General features: G+C 36.4%; 1 protein-coding gene across 1 annotated transcript in view; it reads left to right on the top strand.

Annotated features, from left to right (window-relative positions):
• The window catches only part of vwa8 (von Willebrand factor A domain containing 8), a 146,785-nt gene that overhangs the window by 80,037 nt on the left and 41,367 nt on the right, over positions 1-25,381 (top strand). The window contains exons 36-38 of the mRNA XM_055215439.2: positions 12-216; positions 21,610-21,718; positions 21,965-22,121. Coding sequence (XP_055071414.2) covers positions 12-216; positions 21,610-21,718; positions 21,965-22,121 — 471 coding nt within the window. The remainder of the gene's footprint in view (positions 1-11; positions 217-21,609; positions 21,719-21,964; positions 22,122-25,381) is intronic.

The following is a 25,381-nucleotide window of genomic DNA, read 5'->3' as shown; positions in this document are numbered from 1 at the left end:
ACTCTTTCTAGGAGCAATTCAATGTCTCCCTACACTGTGTGGATCTCAAAGGTTTCAGACACAGATGTAGTGATAGCTCCCTTGGGCTCTGGTGGGGTGGTCACTGTGGACATGGGAGGCTATGTTAGATTGTGGGAAACAGGGCTTGACAACCTGCAGCGCTCCCTGCTGGAGTGGAGGAACATGATTGGATCAGAGGATGGCAGGCCTGTTCAGGTAGGACCTTTTGGACGAATCTTACAGTACAAATTCATGTCGGGGTCGAATGATTTGATTCGCTTTTTTAACTGCAATATTATTTTCTGCTCAATTTTAAACGAATTTATAAATAATTTCTCTATTTGAACCCTTTACCTGGCACAGCCCTTTTTGAGTGTGGGGTGAAAAGGTGATGTACACCTTCAAATTAATTTAACAAAATTTTTGGCCTAGAAGCCTAATTTTGGTCTTGTTTAAAGAAGACACTTTAAAGGTTTTTACGGAAGTGTCTGAAGATGAAAATATGAAATAAATATAAAAAAGTTATAGCAGTATCAATTTATTGTAATAAATAAAAATAATGCAATATAGTGTTATTTGATATAAAATAATAAAAAAAAATGAGGTTTGTGTTGGTTTGCTGTGAGGTTTTGCTGCATACTCTTGTCACAAATTAATAAATTACAGTCACTGCATTATTATTACTTTTAAATGGTTTTGAAATATAGAAAACTACATTCTTGGACCTTTCCAATAATATATAGTTTGTTGTGACAGATTATCATTTACATGTAAAATATTGAAGAAAACTCAGGTGTCCTGCTCGCGGGACAGTGCCACTTAATTAAAGGAATAGTCTACTCATTTTCAATATTAAAATATGTTATTACCTTAACTAAGAATTGTTGATACATCCCTCTATCATCTGTGTGCGTGCACGTAAGCGCTGGAGCGCTTCGATAGCATTTAGCTTAGCCCCATTCATTCAATGGTACAAAATAAAACGTAGCGCTTTTCTAAGTGGATTTAAAAGAGGAACTATATTTTATGGCGTAATAGCACTTTTGGGAGTACTTTGACTCGCCTGAAAAGTCCGCTCCCCTTCTCCCTCTCATAATGGGAGAGGGAGGGTGTTACTGCTCCGAGTCGAAGTACTCCCAAAAGTGCTATTATGCCATAAAATATAGTTCCTCTTTTAAATCCGCTTAGAAAAGCACTACGTTTTATTTTGTACCACCAAACTTGCTCGTATAACTACTCGTCTTAATTAGGAAAAACGTTGATGTGTTTGGTCACTTCTAACTTTATCTCTAAATGGTACAATTGAATGAATGGGGCTAAGCTAAATGCTATTGAAGCGTCGCAGCGCGCTCCAGCGCTTACGTGCACGCACACAGATGATAGAGGGATGTATCAACAATTCTTAGTTAAGGTAATAACATATTTTAATATTGAAAATGAGTAGACTATTCCTTTAAGACACAATATGTAGGATTTAAACCACTAGAGGTCGCTATCTCACAATAACAAAGGCCAAGCTTAATGATGTTGTGAAGGAAAGTGAAATGACTGGAGATGTTGTTTTTATAATCAAGAGACGTATAGAATTCGCTAATTTTACCTGTACGTTTGATCACATTATTTTATGCCATGGTAATGAATTAGCTGTAAGGCTAGCCTCCACTTCAGCATTTGTCCACTTGTTGTGTTGAAATAGTTTCTACAACTGTAAGCTGAGGATAGCGCAGATATTAATTCACTAAAAGGGCGATAATTACAGAGGAAACAAGGACTTAGCCATTATTTGAAATAAGAATTTACCAATCTTTGGGAATTTTTGGGATAAAGTAAGTTCACAACTCCATGAAATATATCACACCGTGCAAGTGTTTTTTTTTTTTTTTGGATATTTTATTACAAAAATCTTACATATAAGTCACAATTATTGTATTAAAAAGGTCACCAATGAAAGACGGTCTAACTTTAAGAATACAATACCGGCCTGAAAACGTTTTTGGTTTTACTTTATATCAGGTGTGTGTTTAAATACTGTGGAATTTTTTTTATGCATTTGTATTTATTATGTGCATATTTGGGGTTAGATTTAGGGTCAGAAGTGTTAATATAGGCAGAAACTTTTAATATAAGTACTAGGGATGCACCGATATGATTTTTTTTGTGCCGATAGCGATTTAAACAGACTATACCAATATTAAACACTTGTATACAATACTATACAGTTGGCCTATTAGCTAGTTTATTTCTGCATCAAATTACTTTTATTGAACATGGATTGGATCTATGTAACTGCCCAATAAGTGGGTCACAAAGTAAAAAAATATTTTGATGATTCTTGGTATTTTTCTGATATTTACACAGAAAGTTTTATTGTATGTTATAAACGGAAACTTTTCTCAGGTGTGCAATTCCATTTCTTACCACGTGGTGGTGGTAGTGCATCAGAAATGATGTTGTGTTTTATTTACTGTAAGATTGCAATTGCTTAAGATTCTTTATTTGTGTTCTTATGTGTTTTCTGTTTGAACAATTCATATTTATATTTAGCTACCTCTTTGGGCACATTACACAAACTTTTCTTTTGGTGAAGTCATTTTAGATACATACATTGTTTAATTTAATATGTTTTGTTTAATTCAAAGATTTTTTGTTTTATGTCATGAAATTGTGCCTTGGGGCGCACGGCGAAAAATTTTGAGAACCACTGTTACATTTTGCATCTAGTCACATAAACACACCTAAAATGCAGTTTAAACAAAATGAGATTTCCGTTTTAAATTGCAGTTTATATTACGTCAATATTTTGCTCTTCATACGCTTGTTTGGAAACACCTGCAGTTAATATTGAACTTAACCAATAGGAGGTTTCTTCATGGCTGTGGACTCAAAGATAATGTTCATAGTTATGGGCTGTGTAATCGCCAGATAACACAATTACATGCAGTGATGAGAACTGTAAATATGATGAATAGACAAACATGGGCTTGATGACATGATGGCAAATGCTTGTTGTAATATTTGTGTGATACATCTATGTCAGTGTCTTTGTATAGCGTGCGCGTCTGAGAACTCTACCCTGCCTGTTATATATAATACTTTATAAGATATAGGTACACAGTTAGCCATCTCACTGGTATTTCTTTAGCACAACCTACAAGCTCATAACACCAGCCCTCTTATTTCAATGGCTACGATCTTGATTTTTCAAAAAATGAAGTAAGTTTGTCTAGTAAAATAATGCACGTGTAAGACTGATGCCATCTTCTTACTGACATTTATCATGGAGCTCAAGACTGTGTTATCATAGTGTTGGTCTGGTTAACCCTAACGGCCACAGACCCTCCACCCCACCCTTTAGCGTGGTCTCTATACCACACCCACACAACAAACACATTTAACACTGCACCATTTCACGTCTGGGGTCAATGTGAAATGAACTTTCGGATAAGACACGCAGGATATCCTGAATTAGAAGGATCTTTCCCTGAAACCATCGTTCTGCTGTCAGGTTGTCTGAACTTTGCAGCCACAGTACAGTTTACAGTAAAATCCAGAATCCCAATTACATACATTTGTGCATTTTTTATTAATGATGTAACCAGGTATTTATGTGGAGAGGAAGAAGGTAGAAACCCAAATGCATTTAACATTTTAATATACAAAATAAACACAACAACAAAATGAAAGTAAACGCTGGCAGCCCCTCACGTACGACTGCCGGTCACCAACAAAACATCAAACACATTATAAAACTATATCCAGGCCTGGTCCTCTCTCCTCCACCGTCGTCGTTCCTTCATTTATGCTTCCGGACTCCTCTGTGGGATACAATATTAAGTCATTTAGAGTTACATGGCGTTCTTACATTGCAGACATTCATCTTGAATACCTCCAGGGTTTTCAATACTAAAATAATTGTTTGACTATTTGGACCGATCTTCAAACTTGAGATCTTTGTTCAGATTGTTACATTAGCGACCGATGATGGAAGATTCCTGTTCATGACTCCAACAGGCAGAATGCATCTTCTTGGATATCTGCCACCTCCTATTCATTCTTGCAGTCTCTGGCTACATTTTACAATTCCCCCATCCATTCTTTAGCTCATACTGCTCATATTTTATCTTCTTTCACACAGTTTCATTACTCCTGTATGTCGTGGCCTCAGTCGGAGACCTATTGTGAAGCATTCTTGTCTCTGGAGCGGGTGAGCAGTGATTAAGTGAGCGAGTGTTTCCTCCATGCATTAATGAGCTCATGGTGACCCACAATCCTCCAGTTCTTTGTACAAGAAGTTTTTTTTGACAATGCTTTTGTGGCTACATTCAAACATAGTTAATATAATAAGGCTGGAGTAATTGCTTTCCATTCATCCTGTAAAACAATGGATCTATCACATTTCTCTGAGCTGTTTAATTGATAGCATTTGTTTACATCACTTTGACCTCATCAGTAAACATTATTTATAGAGAGCTACGCTGACCTGGAAAGTTTTCCAACATTTTTCAAACCCTCAGTTTTTTAAAAAGTCTTGATATGACTGTTTAAGGGTAAATCTGAGACCACCGGTTCACACCTGACCCACAAAATAAAAAAATCCCAGATACGCAGTTTGGTGCAATGGGAAACCCCCAAACTATCAAGGAGTTTTCTACCGCTTCAAAGTGGGCTGTCAGTCATCTTGTCCTGCTATCTGAGAATGGCACATTACTACTTGTTATATTTAAATGTCCTGGATAAAAGTGTCTGTTCTTTCAAATCCAGTGTCAGAGAATTGGAATTTTGATGTTGTTTGCTAGCAGTTTACTATATATTTGGAATAATTGTACTTAAAATAAACAAGAAAATATGTGTTATATGAACTTAAATATTTGAGTTCATTAACATTCTTTACTTAAAAATTTAAGTACATAAAACACAGGTTTTCTTGTTAATTTTAAGTAAAACTATCAAAGTTGGGAATACTTGAAAAGTGTGATGCAAAAATGGGGCATATATATTTTAAGTAAATCCAACACATCATTTTTTAGAGTGTAAAGTCTTTTTTTGTGATTTACTGTTTTCTACATAAATTCTTGCTAAATAGCATAAAGAATTTTTTTTTAGAAATATAACCTTGATATCTTTAATATTGACTGAGTAATCTCAGGGTCACATATATTCATGGTTGTAGCAAGTGCATTATCAATTCCAGCACTACAGACATTATCGTACATTTTGTAAATTGTTTACATTTATAAGAATATTTAAAAAGTGCCCAAAGAGGTATAATATATAATGAAATAAATTTTGCATTATAATAGGAATGCTTCCTGATCAGTCAAGGTCATGGCATTGACCTGCGTTTAGCTATTTTAATGTCAACTTAATGACTACTATGTTATTGATACTTGTCTCTAGTAACCAGTTTCCTACATAGCAGTGCTAGTTTTACATTTTTTCTCACATAAAGAAATATTTCCTTTAAATGAATCATGTGGATCTATTTTATAAGAAGCTGTGTAAAAAGCAACCTCATGTACACTGAAAAAAACTATTCATTGAATTTAATACATTTTTTTAAGGTAAGTGGTTGCAATCAATTTATTTAAGCTACATTTAAACAAAAAAGATTAGTAACGTAAAATAAAATATACAACTTTTGTTTAAATGTAGCTTAAATAAATTGATTGCAACCACTTACCTTAAAAAATTGATTAAATTCAATGAATAATTTTTTTCAGTGTATGTTAAAATTTATGCCAATGACTTAGTAGTTATATTATGGCTGCCATTGCATATAGAGAACATTCATCAATGTCTGAATATTCTCTTGGTCTGCAATGGACATGTCCATTAGGACTGTTGGGTCGCAGTACACAGTCATGCAGGGAATTTCTAACCCTGACGTCAGATCTGCCCTACTCCATACATGTATGCCGGTATGTATGTATTTATAAAGTGATCAGGGTAGCAGATGTGTTGGAAAGCTGTAGTGATGCAGGATAAAGATATGCAGTCTGTCTGGCGGGAAATGAGCGGACACTGTGACTCACACAATGAGAAAATACGACAAGACGAGAAAAGAGAGTGACTTCAGCTAAAATGTCAATGATCTAATGCGATCAGAAACTTGATATGATTTGCAGAAATGTTCATGTGAGCAGTAGCAGCACTGTATAAAATTAAACCATATTTAACAAGTTAAACAATTTAAACTTGTTTTTCTAAGTTATGTTAACTTATCACTAGTCAAAACTTGAAAATGTAGGTTGAATTGACTTGCATTAAGTTGTTTAAACTTCAAAAATGTAAATTAACTCTGATTATTTCAAGTGATTAACTTTAAAAACTGTTATTAAAACTACACTGAGAAAATTGACATACAGTTATTTAGTATGTACAGTAGCAAAATCCACAAAAAAAATCCTTATATAATTGTAACAATTTACATACATGGGGGTTAGTGAATCATAACAGAGATCTTTCTTTAGTCTTAGTTGCAAAAGCAACTAGTTTTATTTAAAGTGAAAGTGTAATTTAAAGTGTAAGGAACATGAGATATGGCCTGAGCTATGACAGTATAACAGGAGCTGGTCATGTGTTCAGGGGTGACCTCTTGACACTGATCTTTCTGTGTCATTGCTTTTGCGTCACATGGTGTCATTCCAGTCCTTTATGTAGCTTTAAAAATGTAAGCAGCTAAAATCAGGAATCAATAGCAGGTTTTTTAAAGGGGACATATTATAAAAATCTGACTTTTTCCATGTTTAAGTGCTATAATTGGGTCTCCGGGCTTCTATCAACCTAGAAAATGTGAAAAAGATCAACCCAGTAACTTAGTTTTGGTAAACCATTCTTTGCAAGCATGTGAAAAAATAGCTAATTTAAATTTGGCTCCCTTTGTGATGTCAGAATTATTATAATAATACCGCCCCTTAATCTGCACTATCCAACCCTGCCATTTAGTGCAAAGAGAAAGAGAGAGAGAAAAAAATAATTGACAGCATAATTGAGTTTCAATTTCAACAAACCACCATTATGGTGATCACTGTTTGCATTTCATCAGCTCATTTGCATTTATAGCGACACACGCCAAAACAAACTACAAACTGGCAGTTTTAACATGTTATAATAAATGATCCATATAAAAAACGTCTTGTGAAATGTCCCCTTTAAATAATCTGTTAATTATATAAGAGGATTTTAGTGGTTCTAAATGTAAATATTTAAAAAGGAAATGATTAACCTTTTATGAAAAGTTTTGATTAACTTCAAATGTGTATTAACATGGCTAGCAATGGGCAGTATAAGAGGCTGACATGGGTTTAGGCAAAATGTGACTTGAAATAACATAATTTCAATTCACATAATTGCCAGTGTATGGTAACCCGTACTTGGAATGTGACCTTTGCATTTAAGCCATGCAGTAAGTAATGAACACACATATACATCTAGAGCAGTGGGCAGCTATCAGGTGCATTGCTCAAGGGCACCTTAGTCGGCTGTAGGAATCGAACCATGACCTTCAGGTTACAACTCTCTGACCACTAGGCCATGTCTGCCCTAAATCCACACATGTCAAGAGACATTTTAAATGTAGTTGATAGGCAACTGTGGTGCTTGCTATGCTGATGTGGTTTGATTCCAGGCACTGAACCCTCCTTAAGAATTTATTTTCCAGGTTTTGTATTGTTCAAACCGCTTGATGCTTATGGTCCCATTATGTGGGATTCCTGAATGTACAGTGACGTAACACACAGTCATAAAACAGTTTCTCAAAGTTTTTTCAAAGAGTTTTTTTCATGTACCAAACTTTAGAAGTAAAAATATAAAAATTTAAATTGGCTTTTCTGGCACACAGGAATTGGTAGCTGTCATTTATATTCACAAAAACAGCTTTTCATTCAGTGTTTTTATGCATGACATGGATCTATTTTTATGTTAAAAACACCACAATAAAATGTAGAGTTCATAAATGCAGAGTAATGTTAACATATCAATGAAATATGGTGATCCGATGTGGTTTCACCATTGTAAAACCATGTTTGTAAGTTAAAGGAATAGTCTACTCATTTTCAATATTAAAATATGTTATTACCTTAACTAAGAACTGTTGATACATCCCTCTATCATCTGTGTGCGTGCACGTAAGCGCTGGAGCGCGCTGCGACGCTTCGATAGCATTTAGCTTAGCCCCATTCATTCAATGGTACCATTTAGAGATAAAGTTAGAAGTGACCAAACACATCAACGTTTTTCCTATTTAAGACGAGTAGTTATACGAGCAAGTTTGGTTGTACAAAATAAAACGTAGCGCTTTTCTAAGCAGATTTAAAAGAGGAGCTATATTTTATGGCATAATAGCACTTTTGGGAGTACTTCGACTCGCCTGAAAAGTCCACTCCCCTTCTCCCTCTCATAATGTTACTGCGCCGAGTCGAAGTACTCCCAAAAGTGCTATTACGCCATAAAATATAGTTCCTCTTTTAAATCCACTTAGAAAAGCGCTACGTTTTATTTTGTACCACCAAACTTGCTCGTATAACTACTCGTCTTAAATAGGAAAAACGTTGATGTGTTTGGTCACTTCTAACTTTATATCTAAATGGTACCATTGAATGAATGGGGCTAAGCTAAATGCTATCGAAGCGTCGCAGACAGATGATAGAGGGATGTATCAACAATTCTTAGTTAAGGTAATAACATATTTTAATATTGAAAATGAGTAGACTATTCCTTTAAGGTTTATAATATTTTGTTGTGGTTTTGTCCATCTCTGCAAATAATAATGTTTATAATAAAAACGAAACTGAATGCATTCTGGCGCAACGTTCAGGGAAAGTCCTTTTAAGAAAGTCACGTCACCACGCCGACATATTTGCAACACCTCTAGTCAATTCTGCGCATGAGCAAAGTTCCTCTCCCAAAGAGTTTTGCTCTTTTTTTTACTGGGAGGCGGGACTAGAGCGGCCTTTTTGAGCGTTGTGATCTCCCTCCTTCATATCAAAACTAGGGCTGTGTATCACCAACAATTTCCTGATACGATACGTATCCCGATACATGGCCGCGATACGATGCATATCACGATACAAGACTATTGTGAATTGCATTTTTGTTTAGAATTTAGTATTTAGAATTAGGATATGCCTGAGGAAGATCTTGTGATCGAAACGTCGCAATGAATTTTTTAAAATATTTTGCAAGCTAATAGTGTGCGGGATATTCCCTTTTTTTATAAATGTTTAGAATTTAGTAACATTATTATTATTATCTGTTTATTGTACATATTGAATAAGCAGTGTTGTAACAGTTGTGTTTTTGCCATTCATTTATTAGCTTTTGTGGTAACTCATAAAAATACTTAAAATCTCAGAGTTAGTACTTAACTTATGTTTTTTCAAAGCAGCTTTACAAAGATAGTGCCTTACTCTAGGCATTATATTTGTCTCTTATTATTCTATATCTATGAATATATGTATAAACACGCAGTCAGACTTAATACTATTTAATAGAAATCAGATAATTAATGTGACAGCTATAGTTTGAAGTATCTCTGTATCTCTTCTGTTTGTTTTTTTTTCTTCTGAACTTTAGTGGACCTCAACAGTTTACAGTTTCAATGCAGTTTCAAAGGCCTCTAAATGATCCCAACTGATGCATAAGGGTCTTATCTAGCAAAACCATTGTCATTTTCGCCAATTAACACCACAACTTCTTGTCTTGCACTAGCCATGTGACGTGCCAGTGCGACTTTATGTAATCACTTTGAAAGGTTACATGTGAAACACACACTTGTGAACCATTTTAAACAATAAACTGACAACGTCTGAACGGTCCTCTTTCTTCACACTTGTAAACACTGGAGCAGTAGTTTCGCATACGTCATGCGTGACCTCTCGACGGGATTACATAATACGTAAGGTCACGCTGGTGCATCACAAGGCTAGTGCAAGATGAGAAGTTTGGTTAAAAATGACTTCTTTTTTATTTTTTGGCAAAAATGACAATCGTTTTGCTAGATAAGACCCTTATGCATCGGTTGGGATTGTTTAGAGCTGCATTAAAACAGCAATTTTTCTAAACTGTACCTTTTTCTATGCGGTTTGGCCGTTTGTCCACACGCAAATGCTGGTGACTGAAACCAAACTTTTATAAAAACTCCTGCTAGGGTATTTTTTACTGTGAATAATAAAAAAATGTGATACAATGTACTGTGCAAACACACATTGTTATTGGTCGGTTTAGGGATAGATTTAAAAGTGTAATGTACGTTAAACATTTTAGTACAACTTAACAGAACATTCATACACAATAGATACATTGTATTAAGTTATGCAAGTAAATGCTAGGTATGCACACACCTACTATAAAATTGGACTCAAAGTTCTTTCCATATCTTACAGCCTAGATTGTTGTTGCTGTGAAAGGGTGTATAAAGTGGAATTGTGAATGAATAAACCAGTGAGTACTTAGCACTGATGTATTTAAGGGGTCTGTGGCCTTTGGTAAGTCTCCAGTGGTCAGCTGAATGTGAGTCCTTTAGTGAACACTTTGTTTTAGGGAAACCACCTCAAAACACCGGCATTCTTTACATTCCAAGCGAAGTTCCTGCGCTGACCGCTGGACAGCTATAATGAACCGTGTGGCATCACTCCAAAAACAGTTCTGTCTGGAGACAAACACGCCAGCACAGTGACTCTCTGATCTCTGCCAGGAGGACACTGGCTGTGTAAAGTCAATGGCGAATGTCTTGCTTCTCAGACAGTGACTGCGTCTTTAGAGTTTTTGTAAATAGGCATCTTTTAAAGCACTGTTACATCATGTCCAGTAGTCTAAAACTAATTCAAGTGAGCCAAGCAAATATTTAGTAGAAACCAAGCAAGCTTAGTATAAATGAAAAGTTTGGTTCCAAAACGCAATAAATCCATTTTGACTAATTTGGGTAAAAAAGTGTTTTCTATACCAAAAAAGTGACAAGATGAAAACCGCTATTTTCTGTTACAAACTTTCACATAGCATCTTTAGGTTATAAAAACATAAAAAAATTCACATCCATAATTTGATTTTCAAAAATTTATTATAAAAACAGATTTTTTCCCCTCAAAATGCAATAAATCCATGACAAGTTTTTTTTTTTTTTTTGCATTCATCTTTGCCATGTTATATTCATAAAGGCTGCGTTTACACTTGGCATTAACATGCGACCTGTATCCGGATGTTGTCCACATACACATTGAAAAGACAAGTGTAAACACCCCCGCCCACTATCATCTCCTCTTACTGACAGCTGTCAAAAATAAAGGACATTATGTCATGGAGGGCAGGCGAGAGACGCATATATTTGTGGAGAAATGCTAGCTAGCTTAAACGTTTCTTGAAATAAATCGATATACAAACGCATTTTAACACTGCTGACTGTATGTAACTTATTCAGTCATATGTTTAACATGTTTCCACTATTTATGGAGTGATTTAATAATTAATGGCAGAATTGAATAAATCGTTATAATGTTTGAGTTTTTATGGCGACTTATCAACGTGAATGTTGCGCTTCTTTCTGGTCAGTCAGCAGGTTCTGTCTCATTTAACACATTTTAAGTTACTTGAAAACACGTACAAACCATAATAACATTAACTAAATACATTTATTCAATGTTGGTTTTATACAAAGTAGGTTACTAAATGTGTTTGTAAATTACATTACACGCACTATAGAGGGAGACATGAACAGGAAATTTAGGAATTTGTTAGCTGTTTTAGTTCATCATATTCGTAATCATAAATCAAAAACGTATAAATACAGGCAGACTAAAAAGTCGGGATGGTCATCCTAATGTTTCACACGGATTTTGTTGATGATGAAAAGCATGCGGGTGAAAGTCAAGTTCAGGTAACGTTACATCGGCTGAAACGTGCATCCTGGCACAGACGTTGCAGATAAACAAAGATAAAGCCTTTTTAAGGATAAAAAATAAAGCTTAAAATGAGAACATCACGGTTTTTGGGTTTTTCTAGTTATTCTCTGCTGTTTGCTTCTCAGTAACACGGTACAATACGGGATTGCGGTTACCGCGACAACCCTATCATGTGGCTAAAGACAGCTGTAGCCATCCGTGATTGACAGCTATCCACCCAGCGCACGTCTCCCTGAACGGGATCCGATCACACATCCAGATACAGAATGTGACAAATGTAAACGCGCCGTGTCCTGATATACGGATGATCGGATCTGCGTGAACGGATCACCGAGATCGCATGTTAATGCAAAATGTAAACGCAGCCTTAGTTGACTAGTAGTATACACTGATTATAAAAATAAACAATAACGGCATTAATCAAAACACTTACTTTGTCATATTAAGAACACTGTCATTGCTGCTGTCATACTGGTTTGACAGCGATCAGCTGTAAAATGTTTTGGTCCTGCTGGATTTTCGTTGACTTCAAGTAAAATAATGGAAAGTTTTTCATAAGATCCCCTGAATTCAATGTGTTAGCATGACAGAAGCTTGATGCTGTCATGTGAGAACAAGCAACAGCCGGCATTTTCCGTCACCCGAGTGCCTTAAATTTCTTTCCCACCACAGGTTTATTAATGTCATCAAAAGTATTATTTTGTTTGTTTGGTGATCACGAAGTACAAAGAAAATGAAATAAATGAAAAATAGGATTCTGTGTGTATTCAATGCACCGCCATTATTGTTTACAATGCGTGGAATAATGCGCTGTTATTGGTTGAGCGGATTTATTGCATTCTGCAGAGAAGGAGGAGTGGCATATATCACGTTTTGGGAAAACAGGAGAAAAGATGACAGAATAAAACGGCGGATATCAGTTTTGTGTAAAATTAAGAATTTACTTTTATCACTGACCTGATTTTGGTGGTAACTCATTTATTTAAATGGCATTTATCACGTTTTGGAACCAAACTCTTCAAATATATGTTGATAAATTGACGGCTATGAATTTATATATTTACTGTTTAAAACTGTGAAATCGCGTGACATGTGATGGTTAAAGTCGCAATGAAACTGAAGTAGCGATTGTCTTATTTCCTCGTCGTGGCATGTATACGAGTGAACATTTCTGAAATGAGAATAAAAGGTAGGGCGGGACTTGCTTTCATTCATCGAGAGTTGATTGGATCATTGATCATGTTGGTATTTGCTAATTGCTGTGATCTTTTCCCGGGCCCCACCCACGTGCCATTCCTTGTGACCGAAAGTAAAGGGAGATTGTTTCGAGGAGGGGAGGAAATTAGTAGCCTGACGTTGTCATACTCAATTCTAGTCAGAATTTGAGTCTGATACCGCTCCATTGAGCTAAAATTATGAGGCGTGTCTCAACCGAAAAATGCCTCTGCACTCAATTGGATAGACCTACGACCAATCAGAGCAACGGAGTGTGTGACCTATGTTGAAATGACGTCTTTTGCCAGCCTGACCGAACTGCTAGTTATTTCGCTACAATGACACTAACATTGTGATTATACTGAGTTAGCGAATGTACATCAACACCTACTATGTTTACAACATTTCATTTATATCACAACATTAAGTATTTACTAAGTCATACAGTCAGACTATCTCTTATCATTTGTACATTAGGTGAACTTCATCCACGACGATACCCATTACGTTTGCTTGAAAAATATCGGAGCCTAGCATGTCCCTTCACTTCTTATTCAGCAGCCACGATTCCGGGCTTCCGAAAAAAAGCTGGCAACGACCGCTAATTATATCCATCTCGTCATGCACGCCGTGTTGCATCGCTGTGATAACCATTTCAGTTGCTTCTTTAACTTGGTCCTCCATAGAAAGGACGGCGAAAACATAAACAAATGCCTTGCTCGCGTTTCTCTTGCTCTGTCGATATCTTTTAGAACAGACTCAATGTCAGAATCCACACATCTGAATTCTACAGCGGCACCCATTCAACACACGCGCTCTTTGGTGACGTGGTTGATTACGTTACTGTTGATACTTTGTCCACTATCGTATAAAGCCCGCCCTGACAATTTGATTGGTTCGACCAGCCTTGGGTCTAGCATAGTAGCTCCTCAACGGAGAAACCCCAGACCGATCTTCCCATCCTCAAAATGTTGTGGGCGGGGCTAAGATCGTCTGGCACCCAGGCTAAGAAATTAGCGTTTTTTATAAAAGATTTTTGTAATTTAAAGAAGTACACCTGAAAATGCAATATGGGCTTTTTATGAATTTATTAATCTTTGTTTTATTGTTAACAAATACAACCTCATTGTAAAGTGTCACCATTTGGATAAAACAATTCAAAGTTATATCCTATACACTTTATTTATAGTTTTTCTATTGGCCTAGAAACTTTTTATATTGTTGTTTAATATTGTATTCCACCAACATAAAATCTTCACAGTGCCACTGTATTTGTATCACTGTGTCTAAATGTATTGGGTTTTTTTTGTGTAAGTGTATGAATGGTATGTCAGTATATTACTCTGTGTTAAAGATGTGTAATCATTAACAAAGCTTTTAAAGGTTGCCTTAACTTTAATAAAACGAAGTAGTTAAAACTAACACAGCGTTTCTTTGCCGAGACAGTTTAACAGCACTCCACTGCTGTGACAGAGACAAAAGTATCTCTGTCTGCCTGTCTAAAGTTTCTGAAACAACAAATCACGTTCCTTCTGGTTGTGTGAGTTATAGGCACATGTAGCTGTTTCATATTTAAGCTGTTAAATCTTGGCTAATCTGATACCACGTTACACACACAAATCTTGTTATCATAAACAGAACTGTCACTGATCGTTCATAGAGAAGGGAATTGAATGTTTCTCTACCACAGCGTCCCTGTGCTACCTCTCTCTCAGACTAAACACTGTGAAAACTGAGAGTCTTTTATTGCATTTGAAATCTTGAACAAGCATGCAAAGTGCTTCATTATTTGTCAATTATCTGTCACCTGCCATGATGCATTTTCTGTGCATAGGCCAAATATCTTTATTTGCATGCCACATTTATCCTTCAGCACCTCTTCAGCTCTCTCTCTCTCTCTCTCTCTCTCTCTCTCTCTCTCTCTCTCTCTCTCTCTCTCTCTCTCTCTCTCTCTCCATCTTCACACACTCAGACACATTGTCACGCAACACACAGTGAAACACTGAAATGTTGTGAAATGTTGAAAAGTGCATGACCTTTATTTTGTGCATATTTTATCACTCACAGATCACAACAATGAATCCAAAATACAGTAACGTCATGAAAATTGGTTTTAATATTTTGCCTAAAGAGTCATTTAAGGTTTTTTTTAACAAATTTTGAATTGTTTATATTTTTATACTTTATACCATGTTGTTGTTATTGCACAGGTTTCTTTACATTATGGCAGACAGTCATGTCTTAAAATAGAGGATTTAATGGAATAATTTACCCAACATTTCTTATTTCCCCCCTTATTTTGTTACAAAACGTTATACTGTTTACATGGCACATAAACAAAAAAGTTTATTTCTCATAACCTACCCTCACCATATCTAAAATCTCATTCGCACATGTACACATTAAGACGTATCCAAACACATTTACTTGAATTATGAAAAGTTGTAAATAAGATTTAAAGGATTAGTCCATTTTCTTAAAAGAAAAATCCAGATAATTTACTCACCACCGTGTCATCCAAAATGTTGATGTCTTTCTTTGTTCAGTCGAGAAGAAATTATGTTTTTTGAGGAAAACTTTGCAGGATTTTTCTCATTTTAATGGACTTTAATAGACACCAACAATTAACACTTAACTCAACATGTAACAGTTTTCAACTGAGTTTCAAAGGACCACAAACAATCCCAAACGAGGCATAAGGGTCTTATCTAGCAAGACGATTGTCATTTTTGACAAGAAAAATAACAAATGTACACTATTAAAGCACAACTTCTCGTCTAGATCCGGTCCAGCATGACCTAACATAAATGCGTAGTGACGTAGGGAGGTCACGTGTTACATATATAAAACGCACATTTGCGGACCATTTTAAACAATAAACTGACACAAAGACATTAATTAGTATCAGTTGACATACAACAACGTAGGAACGGTCCTCTTTCAACACACTTGTAAACACTGGGGCGGAGTTTCGCGTTCGTCCTCGTTTCGCTAGATAAGACCCTTATGCCACTTTTGGGATTGTTTATAGTCCTTTGAAACTCCGTTGAAAAAAACTGTTACGTGTTGAGTTAAGTATTAATTGTTGGTGTCTATTAAAGTCCATTAAAATGAGAAAAATCCTGCAATGTTTTCCTAAAAAAAAAATTGACCTAAAAAATTGTCATTGACCTAAAAGTAGACTTTTTTTGGTCATTTTTATGCTGCTCTTTAGCCCATTTTGGATTAAACCACTGGTAAATATATGCTTTCAATGCAGAGAGCAGCATAAAAACATTTTTCACATTTTCTGTTTTGTTTTCTAATGAAGAAAGCTAAATCATACGCCAGGACAATCAGCCTTTGGGACATTTACATTGTTATTTTGCAAACACACTATCAGAAAAAAAATGTTTTGTTTACAAACCACCTTTCAAAAAGCATGATGTGCGCAGGGGCGATTCCAGGATTTTATAAATGGGGGGGCACAGGGGGGACCAAGAACCAGTCAGGGGGGCCAATCAAAAAATTCAAATGAAAATAAATACTGGTTAAGAAAATATTAAGCATGGTTCACAAAATCTTGTGCAATGCCACATGTTCTAATATAGATGGTATTAATTTTTTGTATTTTGCATGGATTAAACAACAGTTCTGTTCCAGAATAGTTCACTTTAAATAAATTGTCATAATTTACTCATCCTAGAGTTATTTCAAACCTGTATGAGTTTTTCTTCGGCTGAAAACAAAATAAAATATTTTGAAGAATCTTAGTAGCCAGAAAGTTGATGAACCCCATTGACTGCATGTTATTTTGTTCCTACATATGAAGTCAATGGGATCCATCAACTGATTTTGGTTACCGACATTCTTAACTCTTTTCTTTTTTGTGTTCAGCAGAAGAGAGAAACTCATACAGGTTTGAAACAAGTTTAGGTATATGACCATTTAAATTAAGTGAACTGTTCCTTTAAGTAGGCTATCTACATTGCGTGTAGCTGGTATTAGTTAACATTCTGACATATCAGGATTTTGGGAAAATATTAGCCTACTTAAAAATTTGTTTTTCTACTCTGTCTGATCTGACTTTCATTGTTTATTAGCCTATATTGTATTTTAACACAACTGAATGCTATTTTTACATATTATCTGATATGTTGTCAGACAACAAGAAAGAGTTTAAGCTAGTGACTAAACACGACCCAGTAACACATCGTGTTTAATCCAACCAGCTGTTACTTTATACTGCTAAAATCCTAATTTAAATGCGACATTGTCTGATACAATTTACATTGAAGAGCTGATACGAGGTGATTTCGGATTATCTGTGTGTCTCATGCAGGGTTGATCTTCTAATCTGATTGTGTTTATGAGCGCTTTTAATTTTAAATGCGAGTGATAGTTTTATTGTAGATCGCGTAGAGCGCAGACAATTCAGCGCAAATTCAAAAATATCAGATAATACTGTTAAGCGTGCGCGCGCATACCGCACCATAGGGAGGGAGAGAGAGAGCTCGTGCACAGAGAACTGGTGTGTGTGTGTGGGAAAACACTAACCTTTCGTTAAGTCATAATACTCACAACTACTGTGCTCGCTTCGTCTTCGCGTTCGCGCGAGTCTCAAATCAAACAGTGATTGACAGCTCTCTGGTCCAATGGTGCGGTGGGCATTTTCAGGTTGACAGTAAATCTAGCTGGCCCAATAAGATTGGAGGGGGGGCACCAGGGGGGGCCAATCATATTCCAAGGGGGGGCGGTGCCACCCCATGCCCCCCTTCTAGACACGCCCCTGGATGTGCGATCTTGAGACAAAATAATGCCACTGATATATTTTAAAGGTGCAGTGTGTAAATTCTAGCGGCATCTAGTGGTGAGGTTGCAAATTGCAACCAACGGCTCGTCCACAGCTGACCCCTCGCTTTTGAAATGCATAGAGAAGCTACGGTAGATGCCACAGGACAAACATGTCTACATCAGAGGCAACTTATTAAACAAAGTTTGTCCATTAAGGGCTTCTGTAGAAACATGGCGACGCAAAATGGTGGCTTCCATGGAAGTGGACCCACAGTGTATGTAGATAAAAACGTATTATGCTAAGGTAATTAAAACATAATAGTTAATTCTAAAAGTTACACACTGCACTTTTAAGATATGTCAGTGAGAGCTGTTTTCAGTTAAGACAACTTAAACATGCATTTTAGTCTTGGACTAGCCTTAAACCTGGTTTCTGAAATCATGCCTAAGTTCAATAACCTTAGATCTTGCATGGTCAAAGTGTGCATGACTGTTGTGTAATGGGGATTGCCCTTTATCTTAATGAGAAAATCTGCTCTCCCACAGTCCTGTCATGATATCACTTCACAATCAGACTTCAAAATGCTTCTCTGACCTATGAAACTGTTTAAAGCGTTTATAGAAGTTCATACTGTTAATTGCACACAGCAGGGGCTGTAAAAGAGTGTGTGGAGGTCATGAGAAAGCCACAACCCTCCGCATGCATGCATGGGTATCAAAAAGAAACCTGGTGGTTTGTAATATTAATGGTATCTTCTCCAGATACTGTATGTGCAAAGAAAGGCACATGCACACAGAAGGCTGCTGATGTGAAATGTGTACCACAAAAAAACTTGGGGTCCCATAAAATGAGGACAGTAGCTAAAGGGGATGAGACGGCCTACTTGTCAAAAAATGTGTTGGAGAAATCGCAGCATTCAATGGGCATATTTATGCCCCTTCAGATGTACCGTTTTTGCAGTGTAAAAACAGCTCTGGATAGACAAAACTAACTATATGCATTAACTCTTAACGCATGAGGGCTCTGACAACACCACAGTGTCTTTAAAGGTGACACAAATTTCACTTTTTTAGATTTTTTGCATTTAGTTAGCTTTCTGCAGCTCAAAAAAGCTATTAAGAACACATGCAGCCAGTTTGTTATGAAAAGAATTTAAAATGTGTCATCCAGCGACCTGTTTCAATTTGGTTCTGGAGTTAACTACCTAGTTATTTGAATATTACTTCACGTGTCTCGACATAACCCATGAAAGATATTGATGGGGTGAGCAGTAGTTCATTAGCATTTAAAGAGACATGCACCTAAACGTATCACTCTGAACACAGGTTTAAAGGCGGAGTGCACGATTTCTGAAAAACACTTTGGAAAAGGGAGTCAGGCCGAGTACCAAAACACACTTGTAGCCAATCAGCAATAAGGGGGGTGTCTACTAACCAACATCGTTGGCTGGGTTGGGTATGTGTGGGGCGGGTCTATCAAAAAAATGCCCAGATTCTATTTAAGGTAGGGTTTGTTTAGGTGATTTCATCAACTTTGGCTTTTAGAGATCATGGACCCTGCCTTTAAGATAAAAAGGGTGTTTTTTGTCACAACCACTGAGGAATTTTACCTAAAAAATGTTACAGACATTTCAGAAATACCCTAAAGAAACATGACAACTTTTGTGAAATTGGCGTCTGATGTAACCTTTAACACCAATGTATGTCATCATTATACACTCCAAAACCTTTAACTTTTATGGGGCGTACACACCAAAGCTTTTAAACGCGTCTGAAAACGCGGTTCCTGTGATATTTTTGCTTTGTTTAGCAGTCGTTGTACGATGCGCCGGTTGGTTGTTGTGATATTTGTCCCACTTCTCCTTCACTGTGATTGGACGGCCGTGTGAGAACTGACATTGACAAGCTAAACTTTTTACCCATTTGAATATTTTTCAACTCTCGGCACTCAACGCTGAACGTGGAAAAAATGCAGAACGCCGGCTTTTAGAGTGAATAAAAGCCAGCTGCTGGCTTTTTGGAAAATGCCGTGCTTCCATTGGAAACAATTGAAAACATACGCCAACATAAAGGCTTTGATGTGCACGCCCCCTTATACTTAAAAGTACATTAAAAAGTAAGGTAAAAAAGCTGTGAAATCTTTGAAATATACCACATGATTTATGTAAATGTAAGTAGATTATACAAAAAATACAGTATATATAATATATTATATATATAGGTGTGCATATAATCAAAATCATAAAGCAATGTAACAGTAATTTTAGGTCAGAACCAAAAAAAAATTGTAAATACATTTAAATGCTACGTAGATGGCCAGTAACTGAAATGTGATTATTATTTGACCAAAAAAGTTTGCAATATTTAATTTATAATATTATATGGTTTATAATTATATTTATTATTATGAAGAGTTTGGTTCCAAAACGCAATAAATCCATTTCGACAAATCTCGGTAAAACGTGTTTTCTATACAAAGAAAGTGACAAGATGAAAACAACTATTTTCTGTTACAAACTTTCACATAGCATCTTTAGGTTATAAAAACATAAAAAATTCAAATCCATAACTTGATTTTCAAAGATTTATTACAAAAACTGATAATTTTTTCCGCAAAATGCAATAAATCCATGACAAGTTTTTATTCAAAATGCTATAAATCTATTGAATCAATAGCCTATATAAATGTGCATTCATCTTTGCCATGTTATATTCATTTAGTTCACTAGTTGTACACACTAATTAAAAATATAAACATTAATTTCATTAATCAAAACACTTACTTTGTGATATTAAGAACACTGTCATTGCTGCGGTTATACTTGATGTCGTCGCTTAATGTTTTTCACAGCAATCAGCTGTAAAATGTTTTGGTCCTGCTCGATTTTCGTTGACTTTGCGTAAAATAATGTAAAGTTTTTTATAAGATCCCCTGGGGTCAATGTGTTAGCATGACAGAAACTTGATGCTGTCGGCCCGGGCAAACAAGCACCCGTCTCCCGAGTGCCTCTTGCGTAAATTATTAGATGTTGATGGCTTACGTTTCTTTCCCGTCACAGAAAACCATCACAGGTTTAGCAATGCAATTAAAGTATTATTTTGTTTTTGTTTGTTTGGTGATCACGAAGTACAAAGTAGATGAGGAAAACTAGGATTCCGTGTACTCAACGCGCCACCATCATTGTTTACATTGCGTGTTATGGTGTGCTGTAATCTGTGGAGTGGATTTATGGCATTCTGTAGAAAAGGGGGAGTGGCGTTTATTGCATTTTGGGAAAAAAGGGAGAAAAGATGACAGAATAACACGGCGGATATTGGATTTTGTGTAAAATTAAGAATTTACTTTTTAATACTGACCTGATATAATACTGATTCTGGCAGTAACTCATTTTTTTTTCAAAAATGGCGTTTATTGCGTTTTGAAACCAAACTCTTCATATACAATTATAATTTAAATTACTATAAATTATTAATAACAATGATATTAATTTTATAAATGATAAACGAAACAACTGTACACATGTTATTATAATGAAACACTTATTTGACAAATATTATTTAACAAATTTATTTGACAAGTATTCAACTGCATTCAACATCACACACTTTGAAAATAACAGTGCACAGGTTACAAAAACAGTAAGCTGAACTCAACTGCTTATAGTTTATTCACAAATACTAAGCAGGGAAGTGTGGTGTAAAAAAACTTATGTTGTGTTTGTTTCAGATCACCATTCAGAGAGATAGTGGCCTGGATGTTAGCTCCCCTAAACATGGCAAGTTTGACCCCAAAAATGCCCCTCATGTAGGGGGGAACCAGTGGGCTGGTGGTACAGGTAAGTCACAACCCATCTGCATCAATGCCATTATTAAGTCTATTAGAAACCAAACTTTAATGCTCCAAATCTCATAGTAAGATAATGAAACTTTAGCCTTGATTTTACAGACAGGGTCAGATGTATTGGTTTTGCTGCCCTTAATTTGTATTTATTTAAACAAAACTAAAATGCTAAATAAAAAATCTAAACGATACATATATAAACTTCAGTATATATCAGCAGAGTACCTATATGTTCCTGTAGGCGGCAGAGATACAGCAGGTCTTGGTGGTAAAGGTGGCCCCTACCGTCTGGACGCCGGTCACAAAGTTTATCAGATCTCACAGGTGGAGAAAGACGCCGTGCCTGATGAAGTTAAGAGAGCTGCACGTGAGATGGCTGAGAAAGCTTTCAAACAGAGGTATACTCATCCATCTCACTCTCATTCATCACTCCCTCTCTCCTGCCCTCAGTTCAAACACAGAATTTACCCCAAAAAAACTACACTTGACCCTGTCCGACCTTTACCCTATGCTCTGAGGGCCTGTTAATCTTTTCAAATATTTCACAGCACTGCTTTAACCGAGGCTACAGTGCTTTTGTGCGTTTAAGTGTGTTTACTTGAGTGGGTATATGTGTGGTGAAACGGGTACACAGAGGCTCCATTCCAAAATCTAGTGATTTGCTGTGAGGACTCCTCCTTACCTAAAATAGACCAAAAGTCTCATGAAGTTCAGTTTTACAAAAACAGCATTAGGACGCAGTATGTATAGGCTATTTTCAACAAGTCAGCTTGTAATAGTTTGTAAAAGAGCAAGAGGAACAGAACACACTGGCTTAAAAAAAGCAAGGTCAAGATGACAGAATAGAGGCTATAGAGCTACAGAGGTCTTTAGTGGTGCAGCTATGTTAAATATGCACCCCATGAATGCTACGATTCATAAAACTATGTGTATATAGAGCCACATTGAGCAGTGTGAGACTGTATCGCCATAAAAGAGACCTCTGTTCACTCTTACAGAGTTCATAGCATCTCCTATGTCCTCTTTCTTGCGACCTTTTGAACATTTGCACGCACACATATTCAAAAGACAGAGTTCCCACGGGTCCTTGAAATACTTGAAAGTTTGTGAATCTGGGGGGGAAAATTCAAGGCACTGGGAACAACAACAACAACAACAACAACAACTTTATTTATATAGCACAATTAATTTACGACTTGCGTCGACCAATGTGCTTTCCAGGAGGTCTTAAAAACAAAACATAGGTAAATACATAATACATAAAAACAGACAGACAAACAGAGTTTTCAGATAGTACAAATACCCTAACAGCCATAAGCTTTAGAAAATAGAAATGTCTTTAGCCTGGACTTAAAAATGTTAAGAGAGGTGGCTTGTCTAATGGACAAAGGCAAGGCATTCCAAAGCCTTGGGGCAGCAACAGAGAAAGCACGGTCACCCCTACACTTCAGTCTCGACTTAGGAGTGACCAACAGTTCCTGGTTGGAAGACCGAAGGGACCTAGGAGGTTGATATTCAATCAGTAGCTCCCCAAGATAGGGGGGGGGCCAAACCATTCAAAGATTTGTAGACAAGGAGCAAAACCTTAAAATCGACTCTAAAACAAACAGGTAACCAATGGAGTGAACATAAAACAGGAGTAATATGCTCCCTTTTTTTGACCCCACACAAGAGTCTAGCCGCCGCATTTTGGACAAGCTGCAAGCGGGATAAAGCTGTCTGGCTAATCCCAATATAAAGTGAGTTGCAGTAGTCCAATCTAGATGAAATAAAAACATGAATGACTTTCTCAAAGTCTTTAAAAGAAAGAAAAGGCTTAGCTTTGGATAGTAAGCGCAACTGAAAAAAACAGGCCTTAACAACTGAATTTATTTGTCTGTCAAGCTTTAAGCCATCATCAAAAGTGAAGCCAAGATTTTTTACCCAGGGTTTCAGACACATAGACATCTCTCCAAAATCCAGTTTTGGGGAATTTGAAGAATCAGACGGACCAAAGACTATAATTTCAGTTTTCTTTTCGTTAAAGATTAAGAAATTTAAGGAAAGCCAAGCCTTCACATCAGTCAGACATGCCATAAGAGACTCTAGACCTACAGAATTCCGCTTGACAGGCAGATAAACCTGAGTGTCATCCGCATAAAAATGGAATGACAAACCATATTTTCTAAAAATTGAGCCAAGAGGGAGCATATATAGAGAAAAAAGCAGAGGAGCCAAAATGGAGCCCTGAGGAACACCACAGGGCAAAAAAGCATTATTCGAGCAATGTTCACCCATCTTGACTGAAAAACTCCTATTTGCAAAATATGACTTAAACCAGTCTAAAGCAACACCTCTTAAACCAACACAATGTTCTAAACGCTCAATGAGAATAGCATGATCAATTGTATCAAAAGCCGCTGTCAAATCTAATAGCACAAGGACTGCAAAATCACCCGAGTCACATGATATTAAAATATCATTAAACACCTTCAAAAGTGCGGTCTCGGTAGAATGGCATTTACGAAAACCTGATTGGAATGTTTCAAACAGTGAATTGTCAACTAAAAAATTTTGAATCTGTGAAAATACAATTTTTTCTAAAATCTTTGAAATAAAAGGCAGATTAGAAATGGGCCTAAAATGTGTTAAAACTGATGAGTCCAAATTCTGTTTTTTAAGCAGTGGATGAACCACTGCATGCTTTAAGCAGTCAGGCATAATGCCAGTTTTTAAGCTGCAATTTATGATGTGCAAAAGATATGGAGCGACATCGATAAAGACTTGTTTTAATAAAAAAGGCGGAAGAATATCCAAAGAGGAGCCTGAGGGCTTAAGATGCTCAACTATATCCAGTAGATCGGGAAGTGAGACAGGTTTAAACTGGTTAAAAGTAGTATTTGCAAAGGAAGGATCTGACGGATTTAAAAGCAAGGGAGTTATCCCCAACCGAAGATACCTAATTTTTCTATCAAAAAAAACTAAAAATTCATCACACGTTGGAGTTGAATCCCCATAGAAGAGACAGGGCGACGGGTTGAGAGTGGCATTGATAATGCTAAAAAGAGTATTTGGTTTAGAACTGTTCTTGTTAATAATATCTGACAGATGTTGACATTTTGCTTCTTTAGCTGCTTTCTGATAATTAAAAAGTGAGTCCTTTAAAATCTCATATGAAACATGAAGCTTGTCCTTTTTCCACTTTCGTTCTGCTCTTCTACAGCAGCGTCTGAGAGAACGGATAGAGTCATCAATCCAAGGTTCAGAATAAGTTTTAGGCTGAAAGGTCCTTAGAGGAGCCACAGTATTTAAAACATTGGAACAGGTGGAGTTAAAGTTGGAAAGAAGTACATTGACGCTAGCATCACAGGAAAAGTCGGCAATAGATGGCATCATTTGATGAAACATATGTGAAAAAGCATCTTTAGTGGTGTCAGTAATACGCCGCGAAAGCCGGCCACGAGATGAGACTAAGGTGCAGCAGTAGGACATGGTACTGTAAACATAACAGACTTGTGGTCAGAAAACCCATTTTCACAGACTTCTAAGTCAGAAATGCTAAGTCCATGCAAAAGCACCAAGTCAAGTATATGGCCATCCTTATGAGTGGGGACGTCAACCCTAATAGAAAAGTCAAAGGGAAGTTGTTGAAAATATACATACATAGATACAGGTCATT

The sequence above is a fragment of the Misgurnus anguillicaudatus genome, chromosome 17, assembly GCF_027580225.2.
Source record: "Misgurnus anguillicaudatus chromosome 17, ASM2758022v2, whole genome shotgun sequence".
Taxonomy (NCBI): domain Eukaryota; kingdom Metazoa; phylum Chordata; class Actinopteri; order Cypriniformes; family Cobitidae; genus Misgurnus; species Misgurnus anguillicaudatus.
This window is presented reverse-complemented; position numbering and strand designations above follow the sequence as displayed.